Genomic DNA, 17,262 nt, shown 5'->3' on the forward strand with positions numbered 1-17,262 from the left:
CACTTTGTTATAATACCACTGACAGTTGACTGTGGAATATTTAGTAGCGAGGAAATTTCACGACTGGACTTGTTGCACAGGTGGCATCCTATCACAGTACCACGCTGGAATTCACTGAGCTCCTGAGAGCGGCCCATTCTTTCACAAATGTTTGTAGAAGCAGTCTGCATGCCTAGGTGCTTCATTTTATACACCTGTGGCCATGGAAGTGATTGGAACACCTGAATTCAATTATTTGGATGGGTGAGCGAATACTTTTGGCAATATAGTGTACATACATACATACATACACATATGTATATGTGTGTATATATGTATATGTGTGTGTGTGTGTGTATATATATATGTGTGTGTATATGTATATGTGTGTGTGTGTGTATATATATATATATATATATATATATATATATATATATAAAAGTGTGTGTGTGTGTGTGTGTATATATATATATATATATATATATATATATATATATACACACACACATATACACACACACACACACACACACATACATATTTATACTGTGTGTGTGTGTGTGTGTGTGTGTGTGTGTGTGTGTGTGTGTGTGTGTGTGTATATATATATATATAAAAGAGAACCTCTAAAACAATGGATGCAATTTTGATGCTTGGGGTGAAAAAACATTTTAAAATTAGGTATAAAACATTTTACTTTTTAAAATGAAACCTTTTTAAAATGTTTTTTTCACCCCAGACATCAAAATTGCATCCATTGTTTTAGAGGTTCTCTTTTAAACATCCATTAAAACTTGTAAATTATTTATTTTATTTACAAAAAAGCAAAGACAAACCAAAAGACGCATTATTTGGGCTGGTCACCTTTTAGCACTTAGTGGTTCCTCAGTCTCAACTGTGTTCTCTTCAGGCTGAAAGCGGAAGTCTTCGATATAAACACCAAAGCGCTCATAGAGCCATTTCCACAAGCGAGAGCTCAATGTCTCCTTCTGTTTGTCCCCTATCAGTTCAAACACAGGAGAAAACTTCAGCAATGTCACATTAACAATTTACTGATTCAGAATATGAACATCAACTGTGTAACATTAGGGTTAAATAAAAAATCAAATAAAAAATTGTTTAATTACTAATTGCAGAATTCTTAGTAAAGAACTACACTGCCCATAATCCTAAAGACATATCCATCAATCAGAGAAGGTGCTTTTACGGTGGAAACAGGAATCACGGCAAAAGAGCCTACAAGGATGTAACCCTATATTCAGTAGTGTAATAATGTAAAGATTCGAGCACTGAAAAACCTATACTTTTAAACTACTAATCTGAATATTGGGGGTGGTGGGTGCGGGGGTGCCATAAATGAATAAGTGATAAATAAAAAAGTACATTTGATGAAGTAGGGAATAATTAACTGATTATAGAAATATAAAAATGAATGCAGAAGTAACTAAATGGGTCCCATGAATGCTGTTTTGATAAACGAGTATATTGGAGCTTTACCTGTCCCATTAACAGCTGTAACTTGTGGCTTTGTAGGTGGAGGCGGCGAATCTTCAAGTCTGAATCAAACAGACATATTGATTACAAAAGGTACCAATTAAAATATACATAATTAATTTTATTCTTTAGTCTTTTATTCACAGGAAATATGTTAGGGCCTATATTATTCAAGTTTTTTATATCTCTTTACTTATAGATGTGGCAAATCTGACAACAGTAATAACAAAGAGTTCATTTGTTATGTGTAATGTCTATTCTTTGGAAGTGTATCACTTCTCATACCTGGATCTGAGAATTTCATTCATTTTCTGCTCAAGATCGACTCTTTTCGACTTCTCTTTCTCAAGCTCCTGCTTCAGTGTCTCAACATTCGTCTCCTCCCGAAGCTTCCGCAGCTCCTCCTCTGTAGGAGATAAACAGAGAAAAACAATTCATTTAACTGCATGACTGAAGGACTAAGGAGATTGTTGTTGACTTCAGGAAACAAGGAGGAAGTCAAACATCAATCAGCACTGGTGTGGTTTCAGTGGACACTTCAGCAGCTTCAGGTTCCACGGGGCCGCAGATTTAAAATATTTAAATTATATATATAACAACTGTTTAGTTCAGCTAAATGTAACTATATTCGATAAGAGAAATACAAATTTCAATGTACTCATTGTGTATGACCATGTCCTGGAAACTGCACATTTTTGGGGGTATTTGCAGATTTAGAGGTAAATTCCACCTCATTTATTAAGGAAAAATAGGGGGGGGGGTGGGGGGGTTGCATTTCCACTTGAGCAAGGTTTGGCACAATAAGATTACAAACCAATCCCTGCACAGATTTCTCCGCAAGGTGAAATAAACGTATTTGGGACAGAGAACCAAGCCGATGGAACGGCTTTAGTGATGCGAAGACGCTTGATGGTTCCATTTAAATCCTGATTTCACAGCACCACAATGGAAAAATAAACTGTTACCACGTCAACATGCCCAGGGTTGCGTTTCCCAAAAGCATCATTGGTTCCAATGGTCTCTAAGATCAACTTAAGCTTGCAGTTCTTTTGGGAAATGCAGCCTTTTGGGATTTGGGAGTTTGGAATTGTCCTACTATTAAAGGATATTGGCAAGACATTCACACTGTATTAGAAAAGATTCTGTAAAAACACTTTAAATATAAATGTGAAGTTCTAGATCAAGGCAATGCATTGGAGGGTCTTGAGTAAATATGTTTAAAATCCACATTTTATCAAGCAAATACAATCTGCCTACAGCTCCAGAGAGATTGATTACTGACTACTGGACAAAATGGTTTGAGTATGTAAAGTGCTGTAGCTCCTATTCAACCAAATATATTCTGTGTGTAGACTGTTAATAAATCTTACCCATCTCTGAGATGACACTAAATTAAGCTCTCACAGGACAAGAAGCTCAGCAGAGGAACAATATATTAGGTTTACTCAATATGAGAGAACTTTATGACTCTTGAATCAGACAGATGGGAGAAGAAGATTGTTACAGTTCTAACAAACATCCAGACAGCATGTTTCCTTAAAGCATTACTTGCTTCTCTACTCATACATCAATACATAAGCAACTTTTTCCATCTGCCCTGGATTACATATAGTACAATACATGCATCAAGGTTACCTGGAACATGAGCCCATTCTCATCAATAATTCAGCAGTTCCTGAGTCTCCCGCAGAGGTGCTATAGTCATGATAAAGACCCCCTGCTGCTGACTCAAGGGCAGGTGTGAGAGAAGACATCTGAATTTAGATGATCAATGAAGACCCCAGGGGCTCGCACTAAACCCTGAGCTTGCGACAAGAGAGACTGAACAAGGTGTTTCACAATGTTACAACCATAGAGTGAAATTAATATTTACAACCTAACTCAATTCACTATCGCATGATGTTATTCTTGACTTTACAGCCAGGTTGTATTGTAAAGCATCTAAAGGCTCAGGTATACTTAGTTTTTCTGCATTCTGCATTGGATAGCATCTGGTCGACCCGGTTGCCTTTCAAATTATACTCTTTTGACTATGGCTGGGTATTGAAACAGATTTCTCCATTCGATCCCCATTCACAAGCTCTCGATTCATTTTGATTCATATGGGTATATTTCAGTTATAATGTCTCTTTTGCTTACATATGAAAGTATTTTATTTAAGTATTTATTAAGTATAGTAAATTATTTTCCAGCAAACACTGTTAATTATACAGGGGACCTTCTAACTAGGTACATAACAAAAATATAAATGTTACTAATTACACTTTATTAGTTTTTCTTCATTTTGGTCACAGGAATACTCAAACCAGCCCGTCTGGCACCAACAATCATGCCATGGTCCAAATCACTGAGATCACATTTTTTCCCCATTCTGATGGTTGATGTGAACATTAACTGAAGCTCCTGACCCGTATATGCATGATTTTATGCACTACAAAGCTGCCACACGATTGACTGATTAGATAATCGCATGGATGATTGTTGGTGCCAGACGGGCTGGTTTGAGTATTTCTGTAACTGCTGATCTCCTGGGATTTTCACACGCAACAGTCTCTAGAATTTACTCTGAATGGTGCCAAAAACAAAAAACATCCAGTGAGGGGCAGTTCTGTGGATGGAAATGCCTTGTTGATGAGAGAGGTCAACAGAGAATGGCCAGACTGGTTGGAACTGACAAAGTCTACGATAACTCAGATAACTGCTCTGTACAATTGTGGTGAGAAGAATATCATCTCAGAATGCTATTCTGAGATGCGGGTTGGAGCTGTTTTGGCGGCACGAGGGGGACCTACACAATATTAGGCAGGTGGTTTTAATGTTGTGCCTGATCGGTGTATATCCATTTTAGCCACATAACGTGGAATTTGGTTGCAAACGCGAGTGATTTCCTCACACTGTAGTTTTGCGCACAGCGTAAAAGATATATCTTGTCATTTAAGAACTGATATCGAGATTGTTAAAGAAGATCGTGATGCATCGGAAAATCTATATTTTTACCCACCCCTATTTTTGACCGCGAGCAAATGCGGACGCGTTCGACAAATACACACTTGATTGCTTTGTAATACTCTTTTAATACAGTCAATGGCAGGTGCATGCACTGACGATCTGTACAGATGAGGACTGCCGAGAAAATCTGGACCGTGCACGGACTGTGCTGATGACAAAATTTGTGTCACGTATACTGTGCGTGGAGCGATCAGCAACACAGACAACTGAAGTGTTCTTTGTCCTAAAGAGGATGCAGGTTTAGGTCTTTATACAGTACAATGGAGAAACAGAGTATGATTAATAAGATGTTTCTAATACTGGTTGGTCAAGGCTTTGTGTGATTCCACCAATTTTAATAGTTTTACAAAATGTAAATTAAAAATACAGTCCAGTTCAACTAAACTGAAAATTCTGTCATCTTTTACTCACCCTCATGTTGTTTCAAACCCATATGACTTTATTTTATGCTTAAAACTACAATGGCGATGAATAGTGCCTCAATTAAAAAAAATAAAGTAGTCCATGCGACCTGTGCGTCATGTTCCAAGTCTTATGAAGGCATATGAAAGGTTTTGGTCAGAAACAACCTGAAATTTAAACCATTTTTCAGTGGAAATCTTGACGTTATTTGTGGGTTCATGAGTGCTACAGAATGAGAGAAGATTGTTCACAGTGGAGTTCACAACTTCAACATCGTCAGCCCCAAAAAAAAATGAGTTCCTGCGTGAACACTTGTGAACGAGCTTCTCTCATGCATTCATGAACACGAAACAGACGTCAAGATTTTTACTTGACATTGATTTTCACATTGATTGGAAAAGAGCAGCTTGGACATCCTGCTATAAATAATGACAGGAAGGTGAGTAAATTATGCCAGAATTTTTCATTTTTCTTCTAAACTATTTCTTTAAACAAACATAAAACTATGATAAAACAAAACATTTACAGAAGTCCTAATCTCCTGTTACATGCAGTGCCAGGTGAACATGGCATTTACATGAATAATCCTTGTGGGAACATCTTTGCAATTCATGAGATTTTCTAGATCTAGATTTGTGCACTCTGGTATGCAAACTCTACCTCAGTTTCTATACATGCTTAAATGTGGCGGAAATACAATGTGCAAGTAGATAATAATTCATGTAATCCTAGTAGCACTTAGTGCCAACAAGACATCCTGTTACAAGGTACAGATGAGACACTAGACTCCAGTGTCACTAACTGTACATGTAAAGTTAACTAACTGTAAACCAACAACCCTTAAGTCAACAAGGAACTTTAATAACGTCTCAGTTTTTTCACGCTTGTTGTATAAATACATTAAGGAGTCAGTAGTCACAAGGGCTATCTTTACACGCCGGTTAAAAGTGTATTGTGTAATTTTTGCACCATTAATGGCACCAAACTGAACTGCAAAAAGTAATGATAATTTCCAAAACTCACCCCCATGTTGCACCAAACCCCAATGAATTTCTTTATTTCGTAGAACACACTTCATTGTATAGATAAAATGAAAGTAAACAGTGACCGTTCACAGTCCACAGTCATAGAAAAGTCATACAGGTCTGGAACAACATGGTGAGGTGGTGAGTAACTGATTACAGGAAACTATGACTTCTTTGTTTAATATTTTACAAGAAACGTCATTAGAAACCTGTGCAAGATTGTTCAAGCAGTTACTATGCAGACATACCTTGAAATGGAAACAGCATTTTTTTTATGGCTTGGTAAGGACACGTGTTGCATTTGTCAAATAAGAGCTTTTGTCCAATGTCCTCCACTAGAAGCCCTGACTGTTGAGCTTGTGTAAAGCAACCTGCTGAACACAAGTCACCCTATTCTGAATCTGCCAGCGCTCTCTGAGTGAATGACATACAAACTTGGGGCTCAGTGCATGCTAACTTGCTAAAGCAGAAAACGTGAGAAAGGAAAGATGGCAACTGAGGGGCCATCTATGCAAAAGCAATTAAGCGTATAAAAGCCTTTCTGAGCAACTGACAGCATCCTATTCACATCTTTTGCACAATCAACCTGCTTGTCTTTGCCAAAAAGAGGTTGGACACAATGATGAAGGCTACTTGAAACAATAGTCAATGCTAACTCATCAAGCCATAGAGCTGCTATTTGATGTAATAGAGCATTTGTTGCCACTATTTAATATTCTAGTTATATATACAGCACCATTCAATTAACTTGTGTCTTGCTCAAAACATGGGCTAAAATTATTGTTCAGAAGTGCTCTGACTGAAAATAATTTCAGTGAATTTGAACATTGGTATTCAGACAGAAATCATGCCGCCTTGATTAATTATGGCATAAGTATCAGAGAGTTAAGTCAAACATTAAAGTGAACGCATAATGGAGGTTTTTTTTTTTTTTTTTTTTCTTCGCTATTTGAAATCTTTTTCATGACTAAAAAAAGTCAAGGGACATGTTTGTCAACATATTTTGATATTGACCCAAATGTTGTCAGAAATAACCTATTTTGTGAGACACAAATCTTTCTTTACAGAAGGGGGGCGCTAGATGGCTCACAAAACTGAATCCTCCATTGATCTGCATTCAAATCATTCAAAACGTTTTACATCTCATACAATTTTTTCACTCTGGAGAGTAAATTGTAATTAAAACTGATAGTTGCAAGGACTCATACTTGTTAAATCCACCACAGAAGTATCTATAAAATATATATTTTTTAAATCCTCCAGTAACAATTGATTGTGATTGGCCCATTCTGAACAGCGCTGCCAAAAGTAACAGGTGTCACATGACAGCGCTGTCTACGCGCTGCCTGCTTCCGCAGTGGTCTAGTGGTCTGTCGTCATATTTTTCCGAAAAATAAATAAATACATTTCATTTATTAAAATATTTAAGCAACGGACTTTAGGATTTTCTATAATTCAAGAACTTTTTAAGCAGCTCTTGGTAAAAATTGGTATTTTCAAGGATTTTCCAGGACTTAAATTTGAAAAAGCCAAATTCAAGTACTTCAAGCACTTCAAGCACCTTGTACGAACCCTGAATACAGTACCTACATCTCAAGACAAATTTCAATATTGTCAGGCAAGAATTCTTTTTAACCAAATGTTCAATCAGATATATAATATAACCAAAAATTCAAGGTCGGGGGGACCAAATCAAAAGGTTTATGAATATGCCATTAAAAACCCACATTACTGCACCAAACATTTGAGTATTACATATAAAATTTCACCTCAGTGGAAACTCCAGCCCTATGTGCGATCTATTTGCCCTGATGAAGACATTATTCATCAGGTTTTGCCTTTTTTCCAAGCACTGCGCTTCTGTTGTGTAACAAACTATTAATAAGCCTAGTCTGCTTTTATGGGCAGCAACAGTTTGATGGTCCTGGTCTGACCTTTTGCTGCTCTCCAGTACTGCAGTGCTTTGGGGCAATGTGCACACACGCATACTAATACAAACACAGAGTCTAAAAATAGACCAGATACCCCCAGCCTCTTAATACATAACTAATGTATTGTTAAATACAGTATAATGAACTGAGAAAATGTTCTCAGGTGGCAAACAAGATATTATTATGCTGCAACAGGTTGGGAAAAAAAATCAGGAGGCAGAGAAAAGATACATTACAGAAATTCTGGCCAGTGTTATTATTGTTAAATGAAAACTGAATGAAAAATTTTTTGCAAACGGAAATAAAAAACATATTTGAAAACTAAAACATTACTAAAATAGCATGACTCCCAAACTTTTTATAATGAAATAAAATAAAATAAAATAAAATAGATTAATTGAAATAAAATTGAACCATATTAAACATATAACTAAGCTAAAAACTAGTTGAAATGAAAAAATAAACCCTGAATTACCTACAGGACGTTGCATGTGTGTGTGAGTGTATGTTTTGACCCCAATAGAGGGCTAATCTCCGCCTCTGAGAGCCGCACTAATTGAAAAGTGGTACAGGTCACACAGATCAGCCGTATACATGGTGGGTTTATCACTGCAAGGACAGCTGAGGTTGTGCGAGTCCTAATGAGAGTGATCTCACACTACCGAACAGGGTGATAAACTGACAGACAAGCTGAGTGAACAGCCATTTAAACCGTGATATATTGCAGGTGTGGAGCCCAGAGAGGTTAACTCGCTTTTTTTTCCTCGCTGGATGTTTTTTCCAAATTCAAAAGGCATCATCACATGTATCCTTCTTGTATTAGGCAATCCAAGCATGCACTACAATTTGCTCAGTGAAATAAACCATCCAAAAAGGCGGATGTGAAATGTCTATTGCTTCTATTATACTCAGTACTGCAAAGTATCACTAAAAATAGCTTAATATTTTAAAATGAACTATTATGGCTAATGTTGTGTGTGCTATGTATTTTTGGTACTTATTGGAGTATTGCTTTGTTAGTAACAACCGCTGGATTCAGCAACTGTAAAGCCAAGCATACTTTACGCAAGCACGCAAACGCAGACATGAGAGCTTGGCCACACATTGTTAACGCGCAGTCCGGTTGAACATACTTAAAGGTGCAGTATGTAAGATTCAGAAACCCTTGTTACTAATGACACCTGTGGCCATTAAGTGAACTGCAGCCAGCTGCCTGTTGCTCGTGCTTGTGCACACACTCTATAGGGACGCATGCGAGCGAGCATCAGCCAAAACAATGACATAACGTACAAAGAGACTGAACGTGATTCACCGACATCATGCTGACAGATGAGGTAGCATAATTAAAATTACACAGTTATGATTGATTTATTACAAACTTTGAGACTGTATATTATATTTGACTGTCCAGTGCTGGAACAGGGCTAAAACAAAGTGTGGATATAGGTCTGACTATGCGAGACTGTAGTTTGAAGTAATCACTTTTCTTTGCATGATACATTGACTGCATTTATACGATAGCCTATGTCGGCGTTAGCTAGCTAGGCAGCTTTATCAATAGCTGTTAGCTAAATTTGGTGGATGATGACAGTAGCTGTTTATAAAATAGACTGTATATTATAAATATGTTGACACAATTCAGTTTTGATGTGATTCCATCACGACTGTCATTTTGATATATCGATGCGCTATTGTTTTATAATAATAGAACGTATATATTTTCTGTATAACCAAGTTACGTTACACTAATGAATGGAGCTTTTTGCATTATCTTGAACATTGTCTAGCATTCATTTCATGTGTTATTGTAGTTTAGCTAAAATTACACAGATCAATCCTTATGGCACTATATTTCACATGCTTTGCAGTTATGTAAGCTTATCTGTCCAATAAGAAGAATGCCAATTCAGGGTCGGTTTTGATCACCAAAACCGAACGAAGTTCCCTCCAGGAACCAAATGCCCTGCCGATGTTCACTCTAGTTTTTGCTCGACCACGATCATGTTTCCGTTTAGCCAAACGTGATATAGTAGATACATTTTTGATTTTTTATGGCTTACTCTGAGTTTGTGTAGAAGTCGGTGTTGTGCTGGGAACCTGCCGTTTGCTGGATTCTATCTCTAAGATAACGTTACCTAGTGTTGCAGACTGTCTGTTGACGTGGAAGAGAAGCTATTACTGAGGCAAGGCTCTCGGGAGCACGCATAAACGTCACATCCTTTGGATTTTCCCGGCAAAAGCGACCCGCTTCCTTCACATGAAAATCAGTCTACAGGTTTTAATAGGCAACCTAGGAAGTCCGGGAAGGGCGTTACAAGCCGTTCACACATTGGCAAAAAAAGGCCAATATTACATGAAAATGTTTAAATATTGCACCTTTAACATGCGTTCTTGCGTTACTGTGGTGGTAACAAACCTCAGTACACAAAGGGGCGACAGAGTTCAGACTTCAAAATTTTGCTCCATAAAACCAGATGTGTTATTATTCAAGAAAGTTGCTATTAATTTATTGACTTGAACTTACTTGCTCAGCAATATTCTCTTTAAACTTGCTTCACCATTAGAGTAGTTGACTTGAAAAAGGAAACTCACTTTAGAAACGGACAGTTTATACTAATGTTCATAATAGCGCCCTTTGTGTCAATGCTGAGAATGCAACACCTTCTTGTGTTGTGTGTTGTGAATAGCCATCTCTCAAATATCAGAACACAACACCACAAAAAAGACAAAAAAAAAAAAATCGAGCTTGACTTCGTGTCCTAACCAGAAGCAATGCGACACGTGATAAAAGGTGTCTTTTACACGTAAATTTTATTTTTTTGGTTCAAAAACAACTAGACTGTGTGCAATTTAGTGAACACAGGGGTCTCAAGATGCCTTTTTCAACATTTTACTAACTGTAACTCGACAAGGTGTCTAAGGGTACGTTTACATGACAATGATGTACTAAAAACTGAAAAGTTTTTCCTTTGTGTTTTTGAAAAGTTTCACGTACATACAACGTTGTCAAAATGATCCCCGTTCACACGGATCTGCGAAAAGGACTAAAAACGCTGTATTATGCATGCCAGGCCAGTAGTTGATGTCACTTTGTAAAGAGACACTACGCGCATGCGCACATAAGCATTCTTCCACAGAGCGGTGAATACAAACAATGAAGATGGCGAAAGCATCGAGCAATTTTGTCTGGACAGACGATGAGGTTGCTTTATTACTACAATTACTTTGCTGGAGAAGTGTCAAACTCAAAATCTTGAGCAGCACAAACACAGACCTGTAGTCCGCCATTGTAGTTTTGAATGTCTCGCGCGTTGTTTTGAAGTACTCGCACGCGTGCCTATAGACTGAACATGTAATACGCGTGCACATGATGTCATCCTTTTTCACAAAAGTTTGCGTTTTCAGGCCCCAAAACGCCGTTGTCGTGTAAACAAACAGCCAAAATGCATATAAATTTTTTTGTTGAAATCATTGTGTAAACGGCCCCTAAAAAACATGGTATTAAATAGGGGTGTAAATCGGACGTTTCATCACGATACAATCTTATATCGATTCTCTTGGCCTGCGAGCCGATATCTGCCGATACTTCAAAGTCTGCCGCGATATGATTTCGATTTGATTCGATTCAGGACCCAGCGATCGATATTCCAATATTATTTGCCTATTATTTACACAATCCAAAAAATTAAAATGTTGCCCTCAAATGCAACCAAAATATAATTTGATTTTATTGAGCTCTCTGAAAAGTGCAAATTTAGTATCCACATTGGGACATCCACAACAAAATAAGGAACTTCCGATGCTGAAAAATGATACAGATAATAATATAAAAAATAACGTCACACAAAAGTGATCATCAATCGTCTGATTACAGCTTATTTTTCAGTTTAATCCAATTCAAAGTACTTACATAACCATGACTTGTTTCCAACTATCCGTGCTATCTGCGGTTTTCTTGGCTACAACCTCCACAGTTGTGATGAAACATTCTGTTACAGTTAACTGGGATAAATGTTAGTAAGGGTGTTGATGTGTAAAGTCTTATAACTGATGCTGGAGCTGGGCAGCAGGTGTTTCTCTTTCTCTCTTTAGTGCTGTTCATAATGTCGGCTTTGTCAAGACATTTCACATGATGGTTGAACTGCTCCATGGTACGTTTAAATAGCAAATTCTCATGTAAAATTCAATTGGTTTGCATGCGCAACGATATCAATGGAAGCCCGAAATAATCACGCATGTGAGCCGCTCTGCACTTGTCACGAGAGCTCGCATTTTAAGGAGCGCTCGGTTGATGCACGCACACTGATCCTGTCACTGGCCTCGCTCGCGTTTCGCGGGAAGCCCAGTTGACGTGTACACGGATAGCTGAGCACAACTTGGCTGCACACCCTTGTCCCACATGAAAAGCGTATTTAGTGCTCATAAAATGAAATAAATGTAATAAGTTTGCTTCATCGCCTGACAGAAATGCGTACAGACCTGGCTGACATGAGAGTATTCAAATAAAGGTGCATCTTAAAAAAATGTCTATATCGATATTTACGCGTTGTATTGATAACACTGGATCGATGCACTAATCCAGATTGATGGATCGTTACACCCCTAGTACTAAAGACGCTACACGCTGAAACAAGCGGTGAGGCACGGCACAACATCAAAGACATCAACATGTAACAACAATTAAGCTCCAATTAAACAATTCAACTCCACAGACAGAATGCAAGAGTACATCCTGTGTGAACAGCCCTTTATAAGGCAGTAGGCAGCAAGGCAGCTCAGCATTTTGGAACTGAGCTTATAATACAATGCCTCAAAAATATAATGGTGCCATAATTGTGTATGAAATCCCACAGAAAATAAATAACTCAGACAACAGCAATAGCTGGATAACTGAAATTAACAACAGAACCACAAATCAGCAAGAAGATCTTTATCAAGACAGCTGTATGAAAAACAGGGATGCAACAAGAACTTTTCTTAGTTACTTACGAAGGAAGTGCTTTTCCAGTAAGGCTATCTCCAGATGACCTTTAACCTCATTGAGTCGGTCAGTTTCACACCTCTGGTAGTCCTGGATGGCAGCAGACATGGTCAGAGTCCCTGAACCAGCCTGTATAAAGTCAGTAAGAGCAATTGTATGAAAAAAGCTTAATTTCCTACCTTATGAAGAGAGATAACTGCTTAGGCTGCAGGACATCAATGACTGACAGCAAACATCTAAACAATTAGATTACTGTTGAAGTTAATAAGCAATATCAAAACAATAGTCTAGTAGTGGATATTCTCAATACAATCCAACAATTTACAGAATATGGTCACCACATTACAGTCTACTTAGTCTGATAAATGGGCGTCCATTAGGAGTCCATAAATAAGTGCTGTTCCATACACATTACAAATCCGTGACTCCAGCCTGCTAGAGACATAACAGTATTGCCTTCTAAGAAGTCCAGATCGACTAGGATTCAACAAAACACGGCTCTAGTCATCAATTGAAAGCTAGTGTGGCTTTTGTAACCATGGCAACCAGTTCATAAGCTTGCAGAGACAAAGCAGAACTCCTAGGTGAGCTTTCCTGTCTTTACCGAATTATAACCAGCAAATGAAATTTCTTTGACAACATGCTTAGACAAGGCTGCCTCAGATAAAAGCACTTTCATAACATTATTTTGACTAAACAAGGTTTCAGATAATTTCTTCTCTTTTAAAAAAGGATAGTTCACCCAAAAATTAAAATTCTGTCATTATATATTCATCCGCATGTTGTTCCAAACCCATATGATTCTAGAGAAAACACAAAAGGTAAATATTGTTTTAATAATATCCTTAATGCTTTTTCAAGCTCCAAAATGACAAAAAAGGCACCATGAAAGTATCATAAAAGTAGTCTGTACTATATTTCAGGTCTTCATAAGCCAAACGATTGCTTTGTGTGAGGAACAGAAATTAAGCTCCTTATTCACTTCTCCTGAAATGGATTACAAAATTTGTATGAACTACAGAAATGGCATGTGTCATTTATTTATTTGACGAACCCTTTTTACTTTTATTATAGCGAAAACTGCAGCCAGGGAAAATTATTATTATTATTTTTTTTTAACCCAATTCCCAGTGCGCTTTTTAAGTCCTCGTGGTCGCGTAGTGATTCGCCTCAATCCGGGTGGCGGAGGATGAATCCCAGTTGCCTCCTCGTCTGAGACCATCAACCCGCGCATCTTATCACGTGGCTTGTTGAGCGCGTTGCCACGGAGACATAGAGCGTGTGGAGGCTTCACGCCATCCACCGCGGCATCCGCGCTCAACTCACCACGTGCCCCACCGAGAACGAACCACATTATAGTGACCACGAGGAGGTTACCCCATGTGACTCTACCCTCCCTAGCAACCAATTTGGTTGCTTAGGAGAACTAGCTGGAGTCACTCAGCACGCCCTGAGATTCGAACTAGCGAACTCCAGGGGTGGTAGCCAGTGTCTTTTTACCACTGAGCTACCCAGGCCCCCACAGCCAGGATATTCTTTAAAAAAAAAAATCCGCTTTTGTGTTCCACGAAAGAAAAAAAATTTATATGGGGAACGGCATGAGGTTGAGTAAATGATGACACTTTTTTATTATTATTATTATTATTATTATTATTATTATTATTGGGTGAACTATCCCTTTAACATTCATCTAAAACATTATACAAAGGTCAATGCTGAACACAGTGTGCCCTTCAGGAATGAACAGCGACAGAAAAAGAGCCACTGCACAGCTTTTCCCCTAGAAATAGTTTTTGTGGACAACAGAATGCAATTTCAGCTACAACAACAGGAAAAGGTCATTACAGAATGAAATGCAGTGAACCAAATGAATGTTTTGGCTGAAATTCCACTGGGAATTTGGCTGTCTGCCTCAATGCAATGCAAAGAGCTTTAATTTAAGGCTACTAAACGTAGGCTAGAACCTGCTTGAAAGAAATGGGCAACATGTTTATTTTTTTATATGACTACACTACGACTATCTGTCAAAATGTACATAAAACTCATTACAAGACAACAACATTCCAGATTAAATACATTCACAAGTACCTCAGTTTGTAAAAACAAAAAACTGCATTAGCAGGTACAGTACACATACATTGGAAGTATATTCTGTCACAAAATAGAGTTCATTTCTGTCACACCGTCCCCTGGACTGGAATTTGTCTATCCACACTAAATGTGAAACTGCTGCATGACACGGCACAATCACAACCACAACCACTCATAAGATATTTGATGTTTAATGTACAGTTATGTGGAGCAAGATTTTGGACCAATGAGATTTCTCTGTGGGTGGGGCTCCCCAGCAATACATAACAGAGACCAAGAAATTTACAAAATGTCCTGTTGCTCGTAGCGTCAAAAACATGGACTTACATGGAAGAAATATATTTTATTGTTCATCGCTTTATTGTGTCACATACAGTTAGAATGCAGTGTCAAAAAAGTTTTTTTGTTTTTACAAACTGAGTATCTGAATTCCACTTGTATTTAACCTGGAATATTTCTTTAAGATCATACAGATATCATACAATCATACAGCTTCATAATGGGGTTGAAAGCAACCAAAGTAATGCAACATTAATCATTTTCTAAAGCTGATGTTAAGAAAATTTAGAAATATAGGACAACTATTCCAAAATGGCCCTTACATAACCATATCAGCATTTTAGACATTTCTAAAGAGAAACAAAAAACAGCACTAAAGCACAACATAAAAATTTTTTTTTTCTAATTTCCAGAGATGAAGGAACGTCACTTACAGGGTCTCGCAACTCCTCCGAGTCTTTGATGGATCCCCGCTGTTTCACCGGGACGTCGTCATTACATTCACTGTCAGATGCGTTGGGGGACTCAGCAAGGTCCAGGAACTCATCTCGCTTGGGTCCTCTGAACCTTATCTTATCCAATCGCTTTAGCATGTTCAACACAGAGATCTGTGTTTTTATCTTAACATGGCGGGTGGCAACCCTGTGGGGACAAGAGATGCTACTAAGTCATTGTGTTGACATTAAACGGTGCAGCGACGAAGAAATATTACAATTGCATAATATACTGTATGTCTTGGTAAATATCATCAAGGCAAGCACTGACTGGAAGAAAACCTTTGTTTAGGCCACAGCTTCTCTTATCTAGATCTACACACTGCAAATGCTTGCAACTGAGCATTATAGTTCTGTTTTTTAAAACGTCTTTTTATATCTTGGTTACGCATGCTGAATATGGAAAGTACGATGATAAGTCACGATTATGAAATGTGAGATTTTAAATTTACGATTTCTGACAAACAAATATTTGTTCAAATATTGCACAGCGTAGAATAACATTAATGGGCCTATTTAAATATCAAATATTAACTAATTAAATATTTTAATATTAACAAAATTTCATCCACTTTCCACACTGTTATTTTTTGGAACTCAGCCAACCTGAATGTTAGAGTATAGTTACAGATTATAATTATTAAATGAAATTTGAATATTCAATATTATTATGCAATAGTAATATGTTTATGTGCTGAATTCTTCACTTTCATGCGACATTGCAAGGTGGTCCGGTTAAACCCTCAAGTCTTTATTTTGCATGCAGGAAGACGTTTAAGTTTTTGAGTGTCATTTTTATTTTCTTAATAAGCTCATGTTTTGATATCCTCATTACAGTTCTGAAGAATTCTCTACTTCTATGCCAATGCGTGTCATTAATACTGAACTGTAACATGTAGAGGCCAAAAATATTTACGCATAATTACGCGAATAAAGGCAGAACGCAGAGTTAAAATTCGCAATGCAGGTTGTAACTGAACCGCCCATCTTCTGAGAATAGATTTAACTTAAATTCCCTAATTTGGATTGGAATTTGTGATTGGAATTTAAAGTGTATGATAATTGTTGTCATTTCAAATAATCACGATCAGACCAAATAATTGTGATCAGATGATTATGTAATAACTGCAACGGGCCTAACCATGATACATCCATTTACAGCCATAAAGAATGCAAAAACATACTTCTTGTATACTGTAACTGTGCAAGTGAAATCTACTGACAAGAGTATGACAAAGTCAGCCATTCTGAGCAAAGGGAGTTTGATAAAGAATAATGTGCATCTTACAAGCACACTCTTGCACAATAATAGTCTCTCTGAAATGGGTACTGAGGTCTGTGAACTGTAGAAGAATTGCAGGGTTGCTGGAACACAATGTGAGAACTTGTTACAATATCAGATAGATCAGCTGATGTCAGACTAGTGTGAGATTAGTCCAGCAGGCATGCTCTGTACAGTATGTGGGTCAGGGGTAGAGGCCCCCAAACTTCACATTATTTTTATATAATTTTAGTGGTGGTGCATTCATTTGTGTGCTCCAACTGTAAGACAGTTTGTCATGTGAACATGCCTTTAT

At 37.6% G+C, this 17,262-nt stretch overlaps 1 protein-coding gene across 4 annotated transcripts in view; it reads right to left on the minus strand.

Annotated features, from left to right (window-relative positions):
• The window catches only part of LOC127437580 (GRAM domain-containing protein 4-like), a 48,377-nt gene that overhangs the window by 26,105 nt on the left and 5,010 nt on the right, over positions 1-17,262 (minus strand). For all 4 annotated transcript variants that reach the window (XM_051692594.1, XM_051692593.1, XM_051692592.1 and 1 more), the window contains exons 2-6: positions 15,626-15,833; positions 12,830-12,950; positions 1,759-1,879; positions 1,477-1,535; positions 844-979 (exon numbers count right to left, since the gene is read on the minus strand). In XM_051692594.1, coding sequence (XP_051548554.1) covers positions 844-979; positions 1,477-1,535; positions 1,759-1,879; positions 12,830-12,950; positions 15,626-15,833 — 645 coding nt within the window. The remainder of the gene's footprint in view (positions 1-843; positions 980-1,476; positions 1,536-1,758; positions 1,880-12,829; positions 12,951-15,625; positions 15,834-17,262) is intronic.

This window comes from Myxocyprinus asiaticus, chromosome 48 (assembly GCF_019703515.2).
Source record: "Myxocyprinus asiaticus isolate MX2 ecotype Aquarium Trade chromosome 48, UBuf_Myxa_2, whole genome shotgun sequence".
NCBI lineage: Eukaryota > Metazoa > Chordata > Actinopteri > Cypriniformes > Catostomidae > Myxocyprinus > Myxocyprinus asiaticus.